General features: G+C 60.6%; 2 protein-coding genes across 2 annotated transcripts; both read right to left on the bottom strand.

Moving 5' to 3' along the window:
• Positions 1-3415: 3415 nt before the first annotated feature.
• LOC141465005 (APC membrane recruitment protein 1-like) lies at positions 3416-6763 on the bottom strand. The gene has a single exon (XM_074148180.1). It carries the CDS (start codon positions 6761-6763, stop codon positions 3416-3418), a length of 3348 nt encoding a protein of 1115 aa, XP_074004281.1.
• Positions 6764-9744: 2981 nt separating this feature from the next.
• ASB12 (ankyrin repeat and SOCS box containing 12) lies at positions 9745-14623 on the bottom strand. Its single transcript, XM_074147780.1, has 3 exons — positions 14415-14623; positions 11617-12463; positions 9745-10645 (listed from the first exon to the last, which is right to left on the bottom strand). Exons 2-3 carry the CDS (start codon positions 12404-12406, stop codon positions 10512-10514), a joined length of 924 nt encoding a protein of 307 aa, XP_074003881.1. The 5' UTR covers positions 12407-12463; positions 14415-14623; the 3' UTR covers positions 9745-10511.
• Positions 14624-18633: the final 4010 nt, after the last annotated feature.

The following is an 18633-nucleotide window of genomic DNA, read 5'->3' as shown; positions in this document are numbered from 1 at the left end:
CCAAACGCCTCAGCGGCAACGGCCGCCTCTGCTGGCACTGGCGGGGGGAAAGAGAGGGAAAAGATCTGCTTTTGGCTGGAATCTCTTCGCTTTCCAGCGTTTAATTTACCGTTTGCACGTCCCCGTTTGACATTCTTCTTGTCTGCTCGGCTCCTCGCCGTGGCCGTCTGCAGAGACCTCATTTCAGCCCTTCCAGCCCGCGCAGGGGGACAAACTCCGCCGGGGCACGAGGCCTGCAGTCCCGCAAACGCAGCTCCCCATCCCGCCGACAAACAACAGGCAAAGGCACCAAGAGCCACGGGAACCGGCGCCGGGTCCTGCCGGAGCAGAAGCTCCCCTTGCCTTCCCGATCCCAACAGTCGAGGCAGCGGGACTCCGGGAAGGAGCCTTCCCGGTGCTGGTGAGGGGGTGACACGGGGATGGAGCTGCCAGGATTAGACCCGGAAAGCCCCGGCTCATCCCGTGGGGACCCCAGGATCTTTTCAAGAGCCATCCTCAGCCCCGCGGCGGGCGATGCCGCCGGCCCAAGGGCGAGAGCCGAGCTCCCGGCCCGGCCGGGGAGCACCGAGGGGACAGGACGCCTGTCACCGGTTTCTAGAGCATCCCCACGCTCCGGCCAACGGCATCTCCTGCCCGGGGCGCTGAGAAAAGCCCCGGGTTTGGATTAAATAATTTAAGCAGGTGGAAGGGAGAGCCCCAGCTGAAATCTGCGGGTCTCTAGTTTAAAAAAGGGTCGGTAACACTTCTGGGGTGAAATCACCGACGTCCACACGTTCAGGTGAAATCCAAAGCTTCGAGACAGAAACGAGAGCCGACGCGTGTGACACGGAATGAACACGGAGAGGTCTCGGCGGTGAGCGCACAGAGCGTGTGTGGGGCCGGGCCGGGCGTCCCCTGGCCCCGGGGACAAGGGAACAGCTCGTCAGAGGGGGGTGCGAGGAGCCGGGGGGGTCCCTCCGTCGCACGGGCAGCGGCGGCAGCAGCGAGAATCGCCTTTTCTCCACCCGAACGGAAAACCGCACCGCTCGGAAAGACAACGCACACGAGTAAAAGAAGAGCCCACAAGAATTTCCCCGTGAATATAAAAGGCAAAACTATACAAAAATAGAGAAAATCGACCGCGCTCTGATGTGTATAAAAACAAACCAACAAAAAGCCCAAGGCCCCCAAAAGGCAACACAGACTCACTCGGGAGACGGACCCCGACGGCGGCGGTTTCGGCGCAAACCAACAACCAGGACTCAGCGCTTTGAGGCCAGACCTGCCCTGGAAGGGACGTTTCCAGTCCCTCGAGGGCAGGTTTTCCCCAATACCTCGGCGAGACAACCTGCTGGTCCTGACTTTTAGGACTTATTGCTGGTTCGGGAGCCCTTTCCCAGCAAAAGCCGCAGCTCCCACCCCCCGGTTTGAGTCCCTCGGGTCAGGCGGTGTCTGACCAGGGGCCGATCCAGCCCAAGAGCAGCAGCTCTGTTCCTGTTCCTCCCGGGACAGACGGGTATTTCAGGAAGAGCCGCGCGTTCGGCAGCGACACCCAATCTCTCCAGGGCAGGGACAATTTACTGCCTGGGCCGGCCCATTGAAAATTCTGTATTTCTTTGGGATAACGGGGCGGGACGCGCCAAGAATCCAGCAAATTGGCTCCAAACACGCCTTCAGAAAACTCATTTTACATCCAGAGAGATCTGCTTCATTTAGTCCACGTCAAATTAAGAGGAGGAAGCTTTGGTATCGAGCCAGATTCCCAAGCCTGCCCCGGATCGCTCTCACCCTTCCGAGGCCAGGGGCTGTTTGCACCGAGCCTTCCCGTGACGTCCCTGCAACCAAAGGAATTATTCCTGGGGACGCGCGTTTCCAACCGAACATTCGTCTCAGCACCGAGAGGCTTCCACCCCCCCCCGAGGCTTTGGCAAAGGCTGCCCCACGGCCAAACAAAACGCCCCCCAAGACCCGCCAGACGCCTTTGGCGACGCGAGAAAACAAAAGAGTGACTAAAAAGCCACGGCGGGGCTGCTGCCCAGGCCAAGCGGTGACAACGGCTCCGCTCTCGCCCGCGGCGTTTGCCGTGGGGTGTGTTTTGCGAGTGGGCGAGACGTGCGGTGCCGAGACCTGACCCTCTCCTCAGCCCCAGCAAGAGGGCAGCCGGGGCCGACCAGGCAGGGCTCGTTAGCAGAGGCTCAGGCGCCGGGCTAACGAGGGGAGACTGCGCTCGCGACCTCGCAGCCGAGGGGACCTTTCGCCGGCCGCCCGCCCGCTCCTCTCCATCTCCGGGGGACGCGGAGCAGCGTCAGGAGACGGGTCTGTCCCACAAAACCCTCTCCGCTGGCACGGAGGGAAAACACGTGGCACCTCGGGTTCCTGCGGTAACTCCCCGCGGCAGGACCGGGAGGAAAATACTGACAACTCAAGGTTTAAGCCCAGGGACACACAGACGGGTCTACTCGAGCCTCGGCAGGCCGGAGGAAGAAGCTGGGAAGCCTAATTTAGGCTGCGTTCCGTCCCGTATTCCAATTAACAGAATACTTTCCTCCTATGGATTTACGCAATAAAAACAACTGCGCAATAATTTAAAAAAACCCACCAAACCAACAAAACTTCCTTTTGAAGAAAGCAACAGCATCTGCAACGTCACAGCCACGGGCACGACGCAAACTGAGCTTGTTCCAAAGACCTCGTGCCCGCGGCCCGGGAGAGGCGAGGAGCGAGGGACAAAGCACGGGAAAGGTTTCGGCCGGGAATCACGCACCGGGAGGACGGAGCACGACAAAGAAGGGACCCGCACTTTGCTCCTGGAAGGGACACCGGCGACAGCACATCTCCCCGAGAGCGGCGCCTTGGAGCAAATTAAAACTACGCCTGGAATACGTTGTCAGCACGCACACAAAAGCTCCCGCTTTCCTTCGGGGCAAGGGAAAAAGGAAAATAATAAATTAAAAAGTTACTGCGACATTCCCCTTCCAGCCGAGCGGCCTCCCGTCCGCGCTCTGGAAATAGCCGGTGGCCTTCCTCCCGGGCTCCCCAAACGGAGACCCAGATGGACGACATTCAAAGTGAGTCTGAACCAAAAACATTCCACCGAGAAGAGGAAGAAAAAGCCCCGTTTCTCCCCAAAGTCTCCCCAAGGCTCGCTCCCCCAGCTCCCACCCTGCGGGAACCCCCAAACCTGCCCAGCTCCAAACGGGGCCCTTCCCAGCGATTCCTCCAGCAGCTGCCAGCGGCGCCGGGGGGCCGTTCCCGCGCTCGGCGCCGGAAAACCAGGACGTGCCTCACCTCAACCTACGGATCCCGGCGGCGGCTGCGAACCCGCCCCGGCATCCGCAGGGACGTCAGCCCGGCTCTACATTCGGGTCCCTCACAAATCGCTGGCTAATGCCCACCGTCCCCCTCCCTGCCCTCCGCAGCCCCCGTCACGCCCGCCCTATTCGCCCTGGGTGACGCTCCCGGCCGCGCCGTGACAGCCGAGGGGCAGCGCGTGGCCGGGGCTGGCCCTGCCCTTCAGGGGCTCCCCGCAGCGCTCCGGGCTCCCTCCGGCGCGGGCGCTGCCCGGGGGATGCTGAGGGATGCCCTGGGCGATGCCCACGGGTTTGCACGGGGCGCCCTTCTCCGGGGAGCAGGCGAAACGGAAGCCGGGGGGCAGCTCGGGCTCCGCTGCTCCCAGGGGGAACAAGCCGGGCGGCTTCTTGCCGCCGGCTTCTCCGTGGGGCCGGCAGGGACCGGCCGCCTCCCGGGGCCGCCCGCCCTCGCCCCGCAGAGGCAAATGGCAGGGCCGGAGCGGGCGCCGGCTGGGCTCCGGCTCCCGGGGCTGCCCGGACGCGGGATCCCCGGCCACGCCGCGGGAAAGGGACAACAGCCCAGGGGACGCAGGGGGCTCCGGTGGCTCCCAGGCCCTCTCCGTGGCGGCGGCCGGAGCGAAGCCCCAGTGCTTCATCCCCCCGGCCGCCGCCTCGGCCTCGGGCTGGAGGGGCCGCGAGCCCGGCCGGCTCGAGCCGCCGTCGGGAGCCGCCAGCTCGCCCTCCTCCTCGCTCCTGCTCCTCCTCGCGCCCCCCGAGTCCCTTCTGCCACCCTCCCGCGGCCACCGCGGCCGGCCCGGCTGGGGGCCACCGCCCCGGGCCACCGGCGAGCGGGCCAGCTCCGACTCCAGGCTCTCGGTGTCCAGCGAGCGGCTCCTGCGGCCCACGGAGAGCGGGGCCGGCATGGAGGGGCTCGGCCCGTGGAGGCGCAGGCGGCGGGGCAGGCTGGCAACGCCCCACTCGCCGCTCGGGAAGGAGCCCGCCGGGGACCCCGGGGACAGCCTCTCCTCGCAGTCGGCCAGCGACTCCTTCCGCCCGTAGCCCTCCTCCAAGGCCTCGGTGATGTCCTCGCCCCCGTTCAGCTCGGGGTGCCGCTCGCACTCCCCTTCTCCCTCCCGCTCCACGTCCACGATGTCGAAGGTGACCATGGTGGGGAGGGCGGGGAGGTTCTGGGTGAAGGACGAGCCCGAGCCGGAGCTCCCCAGGCTTTCCGAGAGGCTGGAGAAGAGGGTCCCGCTGCTGGCGAACTCCACCAGCGCCTGCGAGAAGCTCACGGCCTGCTCGGGCTCGGGCTCGCTGCCCACCGGGGGCTCGCCGCTGCCGCTCTCCGCTCCGCCGCCGCGCTCCGGCTCCGGGAGCCCGTAGCCGGGGAACGGCCCTGCTCTGCCCGGGGCTGCGCCGCCCTGCGCGGAGCCCCCGCACGGCCCACCCTCCGCGTCCGAGTCCAGCCCCGCGTTGCTCTTCCCGGGCGGAATAAGGCAACCGCCCTGGGCTTTCCGGCTGCCGTAACAGTTCTCTGGGCACGCAGTCCCCGGAAAATCCCTCCGCTCCGGAGTCTCAGCTCTGGCCCCCGACAGCCCACCCGTCACACCCCTCTTCGGGCCGGGCGAGCCCACCGGCTGGCTACCGAGGCCACTCGCGCTCTTGCCGCCGGAGCCGGCCGCTCTGCTTTTGCATCCGAGGCAGGGCTGTTCCCGCGGACGCTTCTCCTCGCTGGGAACGTCGCGGCGCTTCGGGAGCGGTTCCCTCTGCAGCTCCCAGTAGAGCAGCTCTTTCTGAATGGCCGCCAGCCGCTCTTCTTCCGTTTCCATCAGCCCCCGCTTCTCACCCAGCACCTGGACCAGGCTCCTCTCCGCAGGGAGGCAGAAGTCCAAGAAGTAGCTGAAGATGCCCGGGCGGGAGACTTTGCTCTCAAACAGGGATTCCTCCCCGAGAGAGGGACTCAGCAGCGCGTCAAACTCATAAAGCGCGTCCCCGCTGTAGCTGTCTCGCGGAAGACGCTCCTTCTTCAGCTCCCCCAGCCCCTCCCCGCCTTCGTCCTCCGGCCCCGGCGTGGTGGAGTCGTAATAGCCCTCGTCGCTGTTCGGGGCGGACTCTTGCCGCTCGCTCTGGGGCGTCGGGAGGTCAACGCCGTCCAGCGCGTCCCCCGCGTAGGGGTGGCCGTCCGCCTCCTGCGAGGCGTGCGTCTCCAAACTGCTGCTCGACACCTGGGCTCCGTAGCCCCCGTCCCCGTCGCCCTCCCAGATCTGGGGGAGGAACTCCTCCGCCTCCTCCGGCACGGCCATCTCCTCCCCACCGCCCTGGTAGGTCACCAGGCAGGAGCTCCGCTTCGCGGCGTCCCTGCTGCGCTCCACAGAGATGCTGCTCTCCGCCATGTCGGGCTCCGCGATGTCGTCCCCGCACCCCGTCAGGGAGTCGAAGCTCTTCAGGGAGGTGACGTCCCCCAGGATGAGGCTCAGCAGGTCCCCGGAGCGCAGGCAGGGAGGGTCGGTGTCCACCAAGTCCGGATGAAAGGCCAGCAGCAGGTTCTCGGGGTCAAACTCCGCGCAGGCAACAGCCTCGGCCTCTGACTTCGTGTCCACGACGTCCCTCTCCCCCGGCGCCGCCGCCGCTGCGTCACCCTCAGAGCTGCCGTCACCGGCCGTGGGACGGCCGGCCCGGGCAGCCTCACCGCAGCCGGTGCCCGTGGCCGCTGAGCTGTCACCCCCCGAGTCCCCCGGGGCGGGCACGGCAGCAGGGACGGGTCCCGGTCCCCTTCCCCGCGCAGCCCCTCGGCTCTCCGCTCCCGCACCAGCGGCTTTGCCGGCCTCCTCCGCATCCCCGCTCCACTCGGGGAGCTCTGCCGGCTCGCTCTCGGCAGCCTTGCTCTTCCGGTGACGCCGGATGCTGTTCAGAAACCCCTTCAGCCCCTTCTTGGCTCTGGGCAAGGAGGACTTCTCGCCGCCGGGCTTCTTCTCACAGCCCTCCGCCCCCCCGGGGGGAGAGCCGTCCCGCCGGCCCGAATCAAGCCTGGCGCCGGCGGCTACGGCCGAGGGAGCGCTTTGGGAGCTCGGCAAAGGGCAGGGGTGCGAGTCCCCGCTCCCCTCCCAGGGGTTTTCCGGCGGCGCCCCGTCGCCCTGGTCGCAGGCAGCCCCGCTGAGCCCCTCGTGGGTCCGGCATTTACCGAGGCCCTTCTTAGAGGCCGCTTTCCCCTGCCCTTTGCTCCGGCCCCCAAAGAAACTGGGCAGCGTGCAGATGCTCCTCTTCCCCCCAAACAGTCTCAAAGCCGTTTTCTTCAGCTTCCCGGGGGGCGGCTGAGGCTGCGGCGGCTCCGCGGCCGCCCCGGAGCCATCGCCCCCCTCGGGCAGCTGGTCCCCGCTCTCCTCCCGCCGCCGGTCGCTTCCCTCCCGCTGCCCGCAGGCCACCGACTGCCCCCCGCCGCGGGCAGGCTCCTCCGGGCAGCCCCTCTCCATGGCGGCCGGGCCCTTCGGCTGCATCAACTGGGAACGACGACTTTGGGGGCGCAGTCCTCTCCCGGCCGCGGAGAGCGGAGCATCCTGGCGGCTGAGCTAAAGCAAAGGGAAAGGGGAGAGAGGTGAGGACACGGCGGCCTTTGCGCCCACTGACGGGGCTCGGGGACCGGACGCCCTCGAGCGGGGAAACCCCAGGCTTGCTCCGGGGGGACAGGCACCGGCACCCCCCAAACCCCGCTGCCGCCCCCGGACCCAGCGCCGAGCCGCAGGGAGCCTTTGGACGGAGCCAAGCCGGGACGCAGCCCGTGCAGCCGGCACGTGTCCGGGGAGAAAGCCCTTTCCCAGACCCGTTTGGATTTGTCGGTAGGAGATTTCACTCGGGCCTAAAACCGTCTGGGCAGCGAGGAGAAGGGCATTAAACCCCCCCGCCGTGACCCGCCCCCAGCAGATCACCCCAGAAGCAGGGCGGGGGGCGTTACGTCTGACCCCGCACTGATGGCGGGGAGAGGAGAACCCAAACGACGACGGTTCTTCCCCAGAGCTGAGGCTGGAGAAAGCAAACGCCACAAACCCCGCGGGGCGCTGCCGAGCTGCCGTGCCCGAGGCCGGGCTCTCGCTGCCCGCGGCCCGGGGAAGGTTTCCGCAGCGGGGAGCCGGAGACCCCCCCCCGGCAAAACGCACCCGGCCACGGGCTCCGGCCCCTGCGGCCCCGCACCGGCCCCGCCACCGGAGATGACTCTTCTCCTCCGGTTGCCCCGTCCCCGATGGGGACCCCCCTCCCAGACCTCGGGAGCCCGGGGGGTACCGGGCCGGGGGGGGGCCGGGGAGACCGGCCGGGAAGAGCCCGTCCCGCTCCCGGTGCCCACGGAGCCCTGAGAGCCGGGGGGGGGCGGAACGGAGACGCGGTGGCAAAACCCGACGGGAGAAGGGTCTCCCTCCGGATCGCGGCCGGCTCGGACGGGGCTCGGAGCGAGCCGCTCCGGTGCGGGGGGGGGTGTCCCTGCCCAGGGCAGGGGGGGCACCGGGCGGCCTTTAAGGCCGTTTCCCACCCGAACCGGCCCGGGATCCCCCCGGGGACCAACGGACGCTGCCGCGACCACACGGGGGTTCAGCCACGCTCCAAAAATAAAGCCACCGCGGGCACCCCCCCGCCGATAAATCACGACAAAGGGGGGTTTTCACAAAGCAAACCCCGCACAATGAGGCAGGGCCGCCGCTCCCCCGCCCGGCCCCGGGGCCGAGGGCACGATTCGCTCCGCCGGGGGCCGAGGGCGGCGGGGCCGGGCCCGGGGCCGGGGCGGGCGGGCCGGGGCCGGGGCCCGGGGGAGAGGGGGCCCGGCGGCGCCGTGCGGAGCGCCCCCGGCCGGGGCCGGCGTCGGCCGGCGGAGCCCGTCCCTCCCGCCGCCCCCCGCCCCCGCCGGGCGCCCCGAGCCCCGGGACGCGGCGCCGGCCATGGCGGAGGCGGCCCCCGCCGCAGCCCGCGCCCGGAGCGGCCTCCCCCGCCGCGCCCCGTCCCCGCCCTCGCCCCCCGTCCCCGCACTCACCGGCTGCGCGGGGCGGGGGGCGGCGGGTGCGGCGTGGCGTGGCGCGGCCCGGGCCACCGGGGCCAGCCCAGCCCGGGGCGAGTGGCCGCCGCGGCAGCGGGTCCGCCCGGCGCGCCGAGGGGCGGGGCCTGAGCCGCAGGGGGCGGGGCCTCCATCGGGGGCGGAGCCTCGTGTGGGCTCGGCGGCGGTGGGGGCGGGGCCGCGGCGGGGCCTCGCAGAGGGATTGGGCGCGGCGCTGTGACGTCAGGCGGGGGGCGTGGCGCGGGGCGGCGCCGGGCGGGGGGGGTTGCCGCCCTCCTGTGACGGTCCCACCCCGTTTTGGGGACCGCGGAGCCCCGCGGAACAAGCCGACTTGTTCCCCCCACACACATCCCCAGGAGCCCGCCTCGGCCACCCCCGGGCTGCGGCGGGAAGAGGCCGCTGGAGGTCACCTGCTCCAAGCCCTGCTCCGGCGGGGCCACCTCGGGCCCAGGGCCGTGTCCTGGAAGATTCTGAGCATCTCCAGGTGCTTGGTCACCCCCAGAGTGACGTTCAGAGGGAACCCCCGGTGGCTGAGGCTGTGCACCGCGGGGGAGGGCTTGGCTCCAGCCTCTGCCACCATCACCGTGGGTGACGTCCTCCTGAGCCTTCTCTGCTCCGGGCTGCCCGGCTCCCTCAGCCCTTCCTCCTGGAGAGGAGCTCCACAGCGAGAGGTGCGTCGCCGGCAACCATGTGCCGAGTCCCGGGGAGCAGCGTGGGTTATCCCTCGGCTCCCGGCCGCGGGAAGAGCCAGCAGGGCTCCTCCGGCCACCACCAGTGTTTGTGCCCATCGCTGGTCACAGAGGTGGAGGGACCCTTCCCACAGAAAAGACATTGAGGGGCTGGAGCGCATCCAGAGAAGGGCAATGGAGCTGGTGAGGGGTCTGGAGAACCAGTCTTGTGAGGAGCGGCTGAGGGAGCTGGGGGGGTTCAGCCTGGAGAAAAGGAGGCTGAGGGGAGACCTTCTCGCTCTCTCCAACTCCCTGAAAGGAGGGTGTAGCCAGGGGGGGTCGGTCTCTTCTCCCAAGGAACAGGCGATGGGACAAGAGGAAAGGGCCTCAAATTGCGCCAGGGGAGGTTCAGATTGGAGATTAGGAAACGTTTTTACATGGAAAGGGTTCTTAAGCCTTGGAATGGGCTGCCCAGGGCAGTGGTTGAGGCCCCATCCCTGGAGGTATTTAAAAGCCGGGTTGACATAGTGCTTAGAGACATGGTTTAGTGATGGTTTTATCAGAGTTAGGTTGATGGTTGGACTGGATGATCTTAAAGGTCCCTTCCAACCCGGACAATCCTATGATTCTATGACCCACCAAGGGCGGGATGTCCCGCTCCAGGCTCAGCCTGAAATTCCCCAGCTGCAGCGTTTCCCTCCATCCCTTCCAAAGGATGCGCCACCGAGCTCATCCGATTAAAGGATATTTCACCAAACGGGTCACGATAGTTTAATACAAATGGTAGCAACGTTTTTAATTAAATTTAAAAAAGACCCTGCCCAATCACAAAAGACCCCCTCGGCCGTAACAGGAGCCACTTTTGAGGAGAACAAGATGATGTTTCAAGGCAGAGCTGGGGCAGGGAGACGAGAGTCTGGGGTCTCCGGCCTCTGGATACGCATCCCAGCCCCTGCTGGGGGCTTTGCACCCCAATGTCCTGGGGGTCAGGAATGGTCCAGGGATGGTGACGGGGTAGCCACGGGGTGGCCAGGTGTTCTGGAGCCCTCCCCAGGGTGCCGAAGGGAGGAGGCACTTGGAAACGGCTCCGGGAAAAGGGGTTTAGGGGCAGCCGAGGCCACGCTGTGGGGAAACCCGTGGGCACGAAGCCCGGTGGTGCCTCCCTCCTTCCCGAGCGTCCCCGGAGGGAAGGAGGTAAAAGCAGCCCTTGCTCCTCTCCCTCCGCACCTTTTCCCAGCCCCTTCCCCCCAGCATCAATTAAAAGTGTTAAAATCCTTCAGTAAAAAGGCTTTAAAGCCAAACCCAGCTGAACGTGATCCTGCTCTACCCTCACCCTGATGCGGAGCCGGAGCTGAGGTGTCCTCCGTTTTCTCCCTTCCCGTCTCTCCACGCGGGCACCGCTTTTTGGAGACACCTCGTAAGCAAAAATGACTTTGCGACCACAAACTGGCGGTGGTTTCACAGCGCGCAGGTGCCAGAGGAGCTTTTAATTCGGGCGCTCAAGGCGTGCTCGGGGCAGGTATCTCCGTCGGCGGGTGGTCACGGCTGGTGTCGGAGGTAGTTCACCAGGACGGTGGGGATCTCCAGCTCCCCGAGGGCGTGCGGGCGACCAGCCTGCTTCAGGAGGCGTCTCATCACCAGCCGGGCCTGAGACATCAAGGACTTGGGGTGAGCTGTGAAAAGAGAGGGAGGAAAGATGAGATGGTCACCTTCAAGACACACCGAGGGACAGGGACGGACCAAAACTCAACGTCTTTGCTAGGGCTGGTTGCGCCGCGTATCGAGCCACGAGCTTCGCAGCGGCGGTTCACGGGAGCTGGGCGTTGAGATGAGATCTTCCACCATCATATGGAAACAAGTGCAGTTTTTCTGGACGTAGGCAGTACAGGAGAGCCACAGTTGAGCAGCAGGAAGGAGAGGAACGGCAAAAAGCAGTCTTTAACCCAACAGATTTATATTAAGTGGAAAAAACAAGCTGCGGAACCCCCCCCATGCTCCAGACCACCACTGAGGGCCCTCACTGAAAGCAGCTTCTTTAGTATCTAGAGATACTGATGAAAAGCAGATGGTGTGGTGAGTCCAAGAGGGTGATAATCACATAAACGTAGGTGGTGGCTGCACCGAGTCGCACCCCAGACCCCAACCAAGGCAGCCTGCCTCCAGCCGCAGCCAGCGGTGGAAATCCGGGGGTATTTGGTGGGTGTTTATTAGAAACAAGCCCTCCCGTGACATTCTCCCCCAAATCCCAGCAGTTTGTTTTAGGAGTTTCCTGCGGTAGCGCATGTATCCAGGCCACCAGATTTCATCACTGGTGGTGGACCTGTTCTCCATGACCTTGTGATGTCCTTCTCTTGACGTGTTCAGTGTTGGAGACTTGGGTTTTTTGGCCTGAACACAGCAATCACTGGGGGAGAGGGAGGATTAAGAGTTTGTAGTAAAATAGTGATAATACTTGAGAGTTAAAGACTAGAGAGACCCACACACTCAAGTGATGCTGCAAAGGGAGATGAAGCTTGTAGGACACCCTGGGTAAGGCCGTGGGGAAGCAGAGGTGAAGGGAAGGGGAATCTGAAGCAACTTGCACCCAAATGAGCACAATTGGTGCTCGCTTCCAGCCCCGGGGCTGGCCACACACACAGATTACCTCTCGCCTGCAGCAGCAGCTCCAGGCCCTCGCTGCGGGGCTGCGTCTCGCCTACCGTGAGGTTGGGCAAGTAGACGTTGGCTCCAAAGTCAATGAGCAGCTTGATGAACTCGCTCCTGCAGCTGTGCTTCAGGCAGGTTTCCAGCAGAGTCTTGGGCTCCTTGATCTGGGCGATCACCCTCTCCTCCGTGCAGTTATAGTTGGGGTCGGCGCCGTAAAGCAGCAGCATCTTAAAGCACTCCAGATGCCCGTACACGGCGGCAAAGTAGAGGGGACCAGAACAAGCCACTGAGTTAGCAGCCCACTCGGGCAGCCGCGCTTGAACGTTGGTTTCTGCCCCGTGGTCCAGGAGCTGCCGCAGGATGTCCACATTCCCATCCCTGGCGGCGACAAGCAGCGGTGAGCAGTTGTTGTAGATGCTGCCGACCGGGCTGGCCCCTGCATCCAGAAGGACCTTCACGCATTCCCGGTGGCCATTGCTGACCGCCACAAAGAGCGGGGTTTGGGCCTTCACATCCAGGCTGTCCACCTCCGCCCCGTGGGCCAAGAGGACCTTCATGCTCCTGACGCGTCCCCAGGTTGCGGCCAGGCGCAGGGGGGTGCTGGGTACCCCCCAGCCGCTCCTGCGGTTGATGACCCTCTTGTACCTGTCTTGGGACAAGAGGTAATCCAGGGTTTGGTAGTTGTCCTCAGATACCGCTCGGTTCAGCTCCTCGCTTTCTCCGTTGTCTTCTTCATCTTCTCTGGGCTGGAGCATGGAGAACATTTTAGTGATATCCATTAGGCTCATTTTCTTTTGGTCTGTCTCCCGTGTTCTGCTGTCATCGTAAAAGGTCAAGCCAAAGATCTATGGGACAACAAAAACACCACCACCACTGGGTTAGAACCATCCCCCTGATACCAACACCATCTTTTTATTATTTTTTTTTTTTATACACGATTCAAGGAAGGTTGTCAAAAAAAATTATGCTGCTGACATGCTTGTCACCTTTCTGCTGTGGGTGAGGAAATCCATGCTGGTGAAGGGTGACGGCACAGATGGAGGTCCTTGTGGTAGCACGTCCATGGGCCACCTCCCCTTACAGTGTTGTGATCAAGAACATGCCGAGATAATTGAATCTGGTGTTGGAGTTCAAACGCTGCACGAGGGAGCTCATAAGGCTTTTGCTTTGTATTTTTAACTTCTTGAATGCTGTACTGCTCGCCCAGGGTGGGACTGCTCATGGGATACCCACACCTTGGGCTCAGGAGGGGTCCTGGGTGGCCACGGGCTCTCACAAGGACTCTGCACCCCACTGGTGGCCAAAGCCACCCATTTTTCCCAAAACCTGCAGAAGTCACCCCATCCTGCTGTTCTCTGTGGGAAGAGCACATTGGAAAATAACAGGAATCAACTCTGCTTTGGACCAGACAAGGCTTCTGGGGGGAAGCCCCACCAGCACTTGCACTTCCAAGTATTTTGGGACCCACAGAAAACTCGGAGGAGTTTTTAATTTAAGAGGTTTTTACACTCTGCCAGTCTTTAAAGGGACTGGATTTCAAAATAGGAGTTGAAGGGGATGTGAAGGTGGCTGGTTTGACCAAGGACTTTGAGCGCTGCCCTTCCCCAAACGACCTCGGTGTTTGAATTCATCAAACCCTCTCCTCTCTCCTGCCTCCTCCAGCCCGAGGAGCATGGCTGCAAGAACGATTTGGGAATTTTATAGTGGGGGGACCGGGTGGTGGGAGGAATAGCATGCTGAGCTGGCCACACCGGAGCCGGGTCTGAGCCCGACAGGTTTGGGGGTGCTCGGTACAGGATCCGGCCTCTCCGTGGCCAAACAGGCAGCAGGACGAGGAATGCGATGGCCCGAATGGGAAGGGCAGAGGAATTTCTCGCCGCATCGCAGCCCCGTGGCATCTCGGATTTCCTCGGGGAGAGCTCGGCATCTCGGATTTCCTCGGGGAGAGCTCGGTCTGCTCCAGCGTCTCCTCCGGTCCTCCCTTGGAGGAGGCGAGGAGGTGCACGGAGTAATTAGCCTCTTTCTGCAAACGAACCTGAGGGTAACGAGGCAGCCACAGGAGGCTCGTCCCACATCCATCCGGAGGAATCCCCCCGCGTGAGGCCACCGTCCCATCTCATTTAATTAGGGCGAGTTCAACGGCAGCGAGCGACGGCAGAGCTCTGCTGCGCTTCCACCTGTTCCACTGACCCAGACTATTTCTACAGAAATATGTAAAATTATAACATTACCATTACTGATTAGACACGCTGTTAATGAGCTCTGGAGCTTTGGGAACCCTACACCTACGTGGCTAATGGGGTGGGGGGGTTATTGCAGATTTGATTCAAAAAGACGGCCTGCTTATATTCCCAAGGGAAATGGTCTGGAAAAGTAAAAAAAAAACAGCTGTAACATTCCTGAGCACACAAACAGCATCTCCAGAGGTTACTCTGGCAGTGTAAGCACTCACTCGGGGACCTCACAGATGCTCCCCAGCCAGAAGAGCCCAAACCAGAGCTGTCACCTCGTGAGCTGAAGGGAGCTGTCGGTGCATAGAACCAGAGAATTATAGAATCACAGAATAGTTTGGGTTGGAAGGGGCCTTTAAAGGTCATCTCATTCCAACCCCCACCTGCAATGAGCAGGGACATCTTCACCGAGATGGTCTAGATCTGCATCTGCAGGGACCCCCCAAAAAAAAGGCCATGAGGGGACCTAGAGGTGACAGGGAACACACTGAGGCTTTTACAGCGGGTTGCCCAGTTACCTTCAATGGCCCAGCGCTGCCTGGTCACCATTCTGCTGCCGCCTTACCTTGGGGAGGCAGGGGATGCTCACAGCCAGGGCGGAGGAGGCCGTGGTGGTCCCATGGCGAGTTCTCTCTCGGTTTAAACCTCAAAAAAAAAAAAAAAAAAAAAAAAAAAAAAACCAGGAGAAAAAGAGCGAGGATCTTGCTGCGCCGGGGCTGGCCGTCTGCTCTGCGCCACCGGAGTGAGGCAGGCTGTCAAGCTCACAGCTGAAATGCCACCGCAGGGAGAAGGGCCAGTGCGCTGGGGCTAATTTTAGCCCCTGAGGGGTTTTATCTTACCCACTTCCATTCTTGGAAAGCTCCCCCTGGGTAAATATAGAGAGGGGCGGCCGGTCGGGGGGAGGCTGGGACAGGTGCTGGGGGCCGCTTGAGCCATCCCAGCAGCCACAAAGGGTTTGTTTTACCCTTTTCTTGCAGAAATCATGGGCGATTCCAGTCCCCTGCCAGGGCAGCGCGTCCCCTACCCCTACGTTATCCCGGTTGTTGCCAATCACCCAAAAGGATTCCCTCTGAACCCCTCTCCCCACCGCTTTTCCCACTTTCAGAGCAATAGAAATGGTCATTCACAACATCCAGGGTTATTTATTGAACACAAGAAGGACAAAAGCACTGAAAAAGGCCCAGATTTCTTACCCAAGCCGCGTCTTCGCCTTCCCTCCCAGAACAAACCGCTGCTTTGGCTTCATAAAATGAAGCGGCACATCGCAAGGCAGAGAAGGCAAGCAGGGAGCAGCGTTTGGGCTCTTATCGGGAGCTGGCAGCTGGGAAGTGTCATCCTACTTTATCCAGTTCCCTCTAAACCTTCTCCCAACTCTTCGGTGGCGGAGCAGGAGCGGTCGGAGAGCTCGCGGCGGCGTTATCAGCGGTACCAGATAACGAGAGGGGAGGCAAATTATCCAGCAGAAAGATCTCCACTGCCACAAGAGGTAAAATCAGGGGGCTCTGGGAAACATTTACGATGTCCCCGCCGTCACCACCACACGCAGTTTGAAGCTGCGCTGTGAAAAGCAGAGAGAGCAAGAAAATGTTAAATATTGATAGGCTTTAGACTTCTGGCTTCCTCACAGTTTCACTCTCTCCAAATTCACTCAAAAATAGATTGTTGCTTCAAAAAGGTCCATTTCCCCAAAGTCAATGCTATGAATGGAATCATGGAGTAGGAGAAATGGGATAAATATTGGAGCAGGGTTTATTAAGTGTCAAGAAGCTGCAGCCACAACGGGGATGCTGGGGTCAGAAAAGCCAAGCCTGGCTGGAAACCCCCTCAACAAAATGCAGAAATAAAAGCAGCAATTAAAAAGCCAGTGTATTATAACATGGAAAAAAGGGGGCTACAGACAGCAAAATGAATACACGATAGAAAATATGAGATGTAGGAAACCGTAAGGGAACTTGGAGATGAAAGGAAAAATCCTTGAATGGAAAATTTAATGATAAACTGCATATTCTTTTGTCGTCGCTGCTGCTGTTCAGTTGTTAACCAAGAAAAGAAACCTCAAAAACAAGAGCAGCTCTTTGGTGAGGAACAGACATTAAACCAAACACTAACGAAGCAAAAAACCACGAGGTACTCGCTGATAAATCCACCCTCAGCTGGCAGAACACAAACCCACACACTCGTGGTGCTCCCGCGGCAGCCAGAGAGACTCAGTCAATCCCGTCCTGCCCGGACATTTCAACCGGCAGCTTCAGATAAACCCCGAAGGGGAGCCCAGGGAGAGGTGGCTGATAAAGCCTGTCCCCTTTCGGATAAAATTCCCAACGCTTCCTGCCCTGGGGAAGGCTGAGGAGTCAGGGGGAGCTTCACTCCTGCCTGACCCCACACCCGCTCCCCACAAAGCTGCCCCATCAATTGGAGAAGAATTAAAGGGCAGGAGTATATTTAATGCCAATCGAGAAGGGTTTTTGGGAAGGTAAATCCCATCCAAGGAAGTTGCTTCCATTAAAGAGATTACAGTAATTAATGCAGCCGAAAGGAGGTAATGAGCTTTCTCATTTAACACTGCTAAGCATTCTGATTTAAAAGTTTAGCGCTAAGCAGTATCAAATAAATCATTTTGAGGGGATTAAGGATTTACTAACGGTCCTTAAGGTGGGAGACGCGCAGTTATCGCGTGGGGCCACTCCTAGGGTCCTGCCTTTGAACCATAAATCGCTGCCAAACCCCAGCAAAAAGCCTTTGAAGGGGGGAGGTTCCCTCCGTGCCGGTAAAAACATCGGCGGGCGCCTTTCTGGCGCTGCCACCGGTGGCCGGTTCTGCTGGTCACCTTCTCCAGTGGCTCTGTGACTCGGATACTCACCAGGAGAGGGCACGGACGCCTGTGGATCATCCCTTGCCTCCACTGCAGGGCGTCGCACAGCAACAGCTCCCTTCACGGTTTAACGGGTGTGTTAACACACAAAATACGTAGCTAGAGCTCAACCAGGAATCCAGTGACTGCTTCTTCTCCTCCACGAGCCGTAATTCCTTGAGGAATTGCTGGGGGTGTTCAGCCTGGAGAAGACGGGGCTGAGGGGAGACCTTCTCGCTCTTGACAACTCCCTGAAAGGAGGGTGTAGCCGGGGGGGGGGTCGGTCTCTTCTCCCAAGGAACAGGCGATGGACAAGAGGAAACGGCCTCAAGTTGCGCCAGGGGAGGTTTAGGATGTAAACTGGGAAAAAATGTCTTTATGGAAAGGGTTGTTGAGCCTTGGAAGAGGTTGCCCAGAGCAGTGGTGGAGTCACCATCCCTGGAGGTATTTAAAAGCCGGGCAGACGTGGTGCTGAAGGACATGGTGGGTTTGGGCAGCGTTGGGTTGATGGTTGGACTCAATGATCTGAAAGGTCCTTTCCAAGCCAGACAATTCTACGATTCCATGAATTTTGGCAGCGTCGAAGCCCCAGAAGTTCAGCAGCGTTGCAGGACGGCTCCCTGCTCCCACCGCCTCCTTTTTAGGGATCCATCCCTCCAAGGATGTGCTGGAGCCGGCGGCTGTGAGCCGGTGCGAGATCATCATCATTAAGGACCTGAAATACAGAACCCAACATCAGCACGTGCTGCTCTTCGCTTTTTAACCTTAAACCAGTGATTTTTCAGCACACACCTCCCATTAGGTTTTCTGATCAGTATTTTTACTCGGCGTAAGGTATTTCCTGAAAGCTGGTGAAAACACGAGGCTTTCGCAATCCTCCTCCGACGGCTCCGAACGGGACCTGCCCCCTCATAGCCGGAATCGCCTTCAAGAGGGAATTTTTAAATCATCCCTCAGCAAAGGCACCGTCAAACAGAAAATAAGTTTTCCCCCAAATGTAAATTGCAGCTTTTTCAATTCTAGTCAGGGTTAATGCTAATAATCCAGTTAAAGGCAAAGCTAACGTAGGCAAATGAAGGATTTCACTGGCAATATTAAGAATATTTAGAATTAGCAAGGAGGAAAAAAGACTCTGAAACATCTGGGGACTGAGTATCCCAAGCGTCAGGTGTTTTTTTTTTTTTTTTTTTTGCCTTAATACATAGAAAAGAAATAGCCATTTTTAGAATGCACAGCGGAGTGCAAAATATCCATCGGGGGCTGGTAACAGGTTTTGGTCTTGGGTCTATTCCTTGTGTTCACAGGCACAGATTTACAACATTTACCTGAATTTAGCGATCCAAACAGCATCCCGAAGCACTTTGTAAAGCCTTATGTGTCCAATTAACTCGTGTCACCCAATTTCTCTCTGCTTTGCAGATCTAGATTTACTTGTCAGGTTTGACAGTTACAGCACAGCTGTAAGTGATTAAAGCAGGGATTCCAATCTCCATTATAAACACGCAGCCAGTTTTGCACCTGCGATCTCCCCCTTCCTTGAGCACTCCCCCACCTCACTGTGTCTGCACCCAAAAACACCCTCCCCCTTGACTCACTACTGAAGTTATGATTAAAAAAGAATTTTAAAATTTTTAAAAAGAGTATTTTTAAATTATTTCCCTCATCTGCATGGGCGAGGCACAGACAGCTTTCCAAGAAGAAAACTCTGAAAAGTTATTTGGTTTTCACAGAATGCTATGGCGTTGGAAGGGACCTCTGGAGATCATCTCCTCCAACCCCCTGCCAGAGCAGGTCCACCCAGAGCAGGTTGCACAGGAACGTGTCCAGGGGGTTTGAATGTCTCCAGAGACGGAGACTCCACCACCTCTCTGGGCAGCCTCTGCCAGGGCTCTGCCACCCCCACAGGAAAGAAGTTCCTCCTCATGTTCAGATG

Source organism: Numenius arquata, chromosome 5 (assembly GCF_964106895.1).
Source record: "Numenius arquata chromosome 5, bNumArq3.hap1.1, whole genome shotgun sequence".
Classification (NCBI taxonomy): domain Eukaryota; kingdom Metazoa; phylum Chordata; class Aves; order Charadriiformes; family Scolopacidae; genus Numenius; species Numenius arquata.
Note: the sequence above shows the minus strand (reverse complement) of the source record. Positions and strands in the feature narration are given on the sequence as shown.

Bases quoted from the DNA above. Each gene is read 5' to 3' on its own strand.
- LOC141465005 (XM_074148180.1), bottom strand. From the start codon at position 6,763: ATGCAGCCGAAGGGCCCGGCCGCCATGGAGAGGGGCTGCCCGGAGGAG.
- ASB12 (XM_074147780.1), bottom strand. From the start codon at position 12,406: ATGAGCCTAATGGATATCACTAAAATGTTCTCCATGCTCCAGCCCAGA. The intron at 10,646-11,616 runs GTAATCTGTGTG...CTCTTTTCACAG, and splicing joins GCTGCTGCTGCAGGCGAGAG to CTCACCCCAAGTCCTTGATG.